At 36.8% G+C, this 2,807-nt stretch overlaps 1 protein-coding gene across 1 annotated transcript; it reads right to left on the bottom strand.

Annotated features, from left to right (window-relative positions):
• Positions 1–1,996: 1,996 nt before the first annotated feature.
• LOC115264363 (uncharacterized) lies at positions 1,997–2,548 on the bottom strand. The gene has a single exon (XM_029868021.2). The coding sequence runs from the start codon at positions 2,546–2,548 to the stop codon at positions 1,997–1,999; it is 552 nt and encodes a 183-aa protein (XP_029723881.2).
• Between the last annotated feature and the right edge of the window lie 259 nt (positions 2,549–2,807).

The following is a 2,807-nucleotide window of genomic DNA, read 5'->3' as shown; positions in this document are numbered from 1 at the left end:
TGGAAGCTTTCCGTGCAAGACTTTTTTAAGGAGTTCTTGGAGAAATTTCTAAATGACATTCTACTTAAAGTCTAAAGGAATCCCTAGAAGTTTTTGTGAAAACATTTCTGACTGAATTTCCTTAGGATTTTCTGGATGATTTTTTGAAGTTAATCTACGAGTAGTTTCCAAAGATTCTCCTTAAGAATCCCTGGAAGATTATTTCAGGAACTCGTGTAGCATTTTTTAAATGAATCCTGGGATGGATCTCAGCAAAGGTCCATGTAAGAATTATCAAAAAATCTGTGGAAGTTTTTTCAAAGTAATCCTTGGAGAAATTTGTAAATAAATCTCTGGCGGAAAATCTGAAGATATTTTTGAAGAATTTATTAGTTGAATTTAAAAAAAGCCAAAATTTGTGAAGGAACCCCCAGGGTAGTTTCTATAGAAATCACTGCAGAAAATTCCCGAATGGATCTTACTTTTTTAGGAGTCCCTGGAGGAATTTCTAGAGAAATCCCAGGAGGTTTTTCTGACAGAAATTCAGAAATTCTAAAGCAAACCCCGGAGAAAGTTTTGTAATAAATCTTTGGGGGATCGTTTGAGAGAAGGCTTAAAGGAGTTTTCAAATGATTCATCGGAAAAAAATCTAAAAAAGTCTCGAAAAAAAAAGGAAATTTCTACAAAGGAAGAATTTCTACAAAAAAAATCATACACAACTGTTTCTGAAACTTCTAAAGAAATCCCTAATGGAATTTTTGAAGAAATTGGAAGTTGCTGTAGGATTTTTTTGGTGAAATCCTGGAAAGAATTTTAAAAGTAACCACAGTTCTACTTTTTGGAAGAAGTTTTGAATCATTTTCTGAAAAGTTGTTTCTGAAACTTTTATTAAGTGAGTGAGTGAGTGAATGTCTAAAGAAATTTTTGAAGGAATCTCTGAACGCATTTTTTGTATGAATTTCTTTAGAAATTTCTGCTCAAATTCATGGATATTTTTTTTTTTGGAAAAAAAGTGTAAGAAAGTCAGAAGTAAATCATGATAAATGCTTTGAAAGAAATTTTTGTGAAATTTATAGAATAGAATAAATTACTGAGCAAATCTCTGAAGAAAATTTCAGAATGAAACCATGGAATTTCTCAAACAATCTCTGAAATGATTTGTGAAAAATCGTGGAGGAATCGGTTAAGCAATTCTTGCAGAATCTCGTTAAATAATTCTTTCTGACCCTTCTGAAGGAACACATGGAAGATTTTTTGAAATATTCTGCAACATGATGGTTTGATGTGGGAAGTTTTATTCGAAGACCGTCGTAATAAAGTTGAAAATTTTGCATTCACTTAATTTTATTTAAAATCTCAGAATTGCAACAAAAGGCGACCGAGCATATAGCGGTTCAAACCAACACTACTCATACAGAAAAATCGATCGGCAAATACAGGACAACCAGTAACCACGCTCTATCAAGTGCTTGTCACGAATCTCTAAATTTCCGAAGAAGCTCCTTGCGAAATTTCAGATGGGATCCCTGGAGGAATTAATGAAGCAATTCATAAAGAAATTCCAGGGTGAATATATCCTCGGAGACATTTTCAAAGGAATTCCTGAATGAAATTCTGAACTTTTTCATTTTTTGGGACATTTATGCAACAAAGTTATTGTGTATGTCCATTGCTCAAAATATTGGCTTTTGAATCAACTATACACAGTTTTTGAGACGAAAGATTTCGATGGTAACACAATAGCAAGAATGAGTAGTTTATTCGTTAGTTAGCGAGAATTACTAATGCCAAAAACTCCGAGCCTTTTATCGAAAACTCAATTTTCATGCAATTTTTATATGTTTTGGTACAAAATTTTAATAAAAATAAAATAAAATTTTTTGCTTCGATTTTATGTAAAATTCGGTTTTATAGACATTTCAAAAATTGAAATGTCCACTAAATCGAGGTATACCTGTATTATGAATTACTGTAAATAGATTTTTTTTTCTTAAAAAAAACTATCACATCTGCAATCTTAAACCAAATCCTTTATGATACGAAGATATCCGACCAATCGCAGCTCCAGTTCGTCCTGCGGGTTAAACACATCGCCGGTGAATCGCCAGTAACCGGCAGGAACTACCGGTGGCACCCAGTCGCTAGCGGGGGCCCAGTTCTTCACCCAGTAGTGGCCCCGTGGAAACGGACAAACCCTCTCATTCCCCACTTGCGGAAGGTTGCTGTAGTTCTTGAACAGGTGCTGATACTCCTTGTACGGTCCGTTCAGGATGTCGCACGTCTTGGCCTTGGAAATTTTCAGCGGATACTCGTTGAACTGGTTGTTGCCCAGCCGGCTGTGAGCCACGGTCAAAGTAAACGCGTAATCATTTCCACAGTCTTTGAACAGTACGCCCGAGCCGTCCAAGACGGAAGTGGTCCGGTTGAATTTACGAACACGGATCCCGGTAGCGTTGGCCAACTCGAATCCCTTCAGCTGTTCAAAACGATCTAGTTCAACGCGAATCGTGGAAGCAATCGTTGAGGTGATGAGGACAAGCAGACCGCTGAATACCGCGATGTACCACATTTTGGATAACAGTATGTTCCTACGACGGTTTGCGAATGGTTTTAAAACTGTGTGATTTGATCTAGCATGCAGATCATCGTGACCAGTGCTAGTGCGTAGCCAGGGGAATGCCAAGGGTTCAACTGAACTGAAGCCCTTTCCATGTTGACGGTCAGATGGAACAGCCTGGAGTATAAGTCTTCAGAACAACATAGTAATCTATACTCAACAGATGTGTTTAGTTACTTTGAATAGAGACCTTGGGTGGTCTAGTGAATAC

Source organism: Aedes albopictus, chromosome 1 (genome assembly GCF_035046485.1).
Source record: "Aedes albopictus strain Foshan chromosome 1, AalbF5, whole genome shotgun sequence".
In the NCBI taxonomy this organism is placed as follows: Eukaryota; Metazoa; Arthropoda; class Insecta; order Diptera; family Culicidae; genus Aedes; species Aedes albopictus.
The sequence above is the reverse complement of the archived record's forward strand: the minus strand, read 5'-3'. Positions and strand labels throughout refer to the sequence as shown.

Bases quoted from the DNA above. Each gene is read 5' to 3' on its own strand.
- LOC115264363 (XM_029868021.2), bottom strand. From the start codon at position 2,548: ATGTGGTACATCGCGGTATTCAGCGGTCTGCTTGTCCTCATCACCTCA.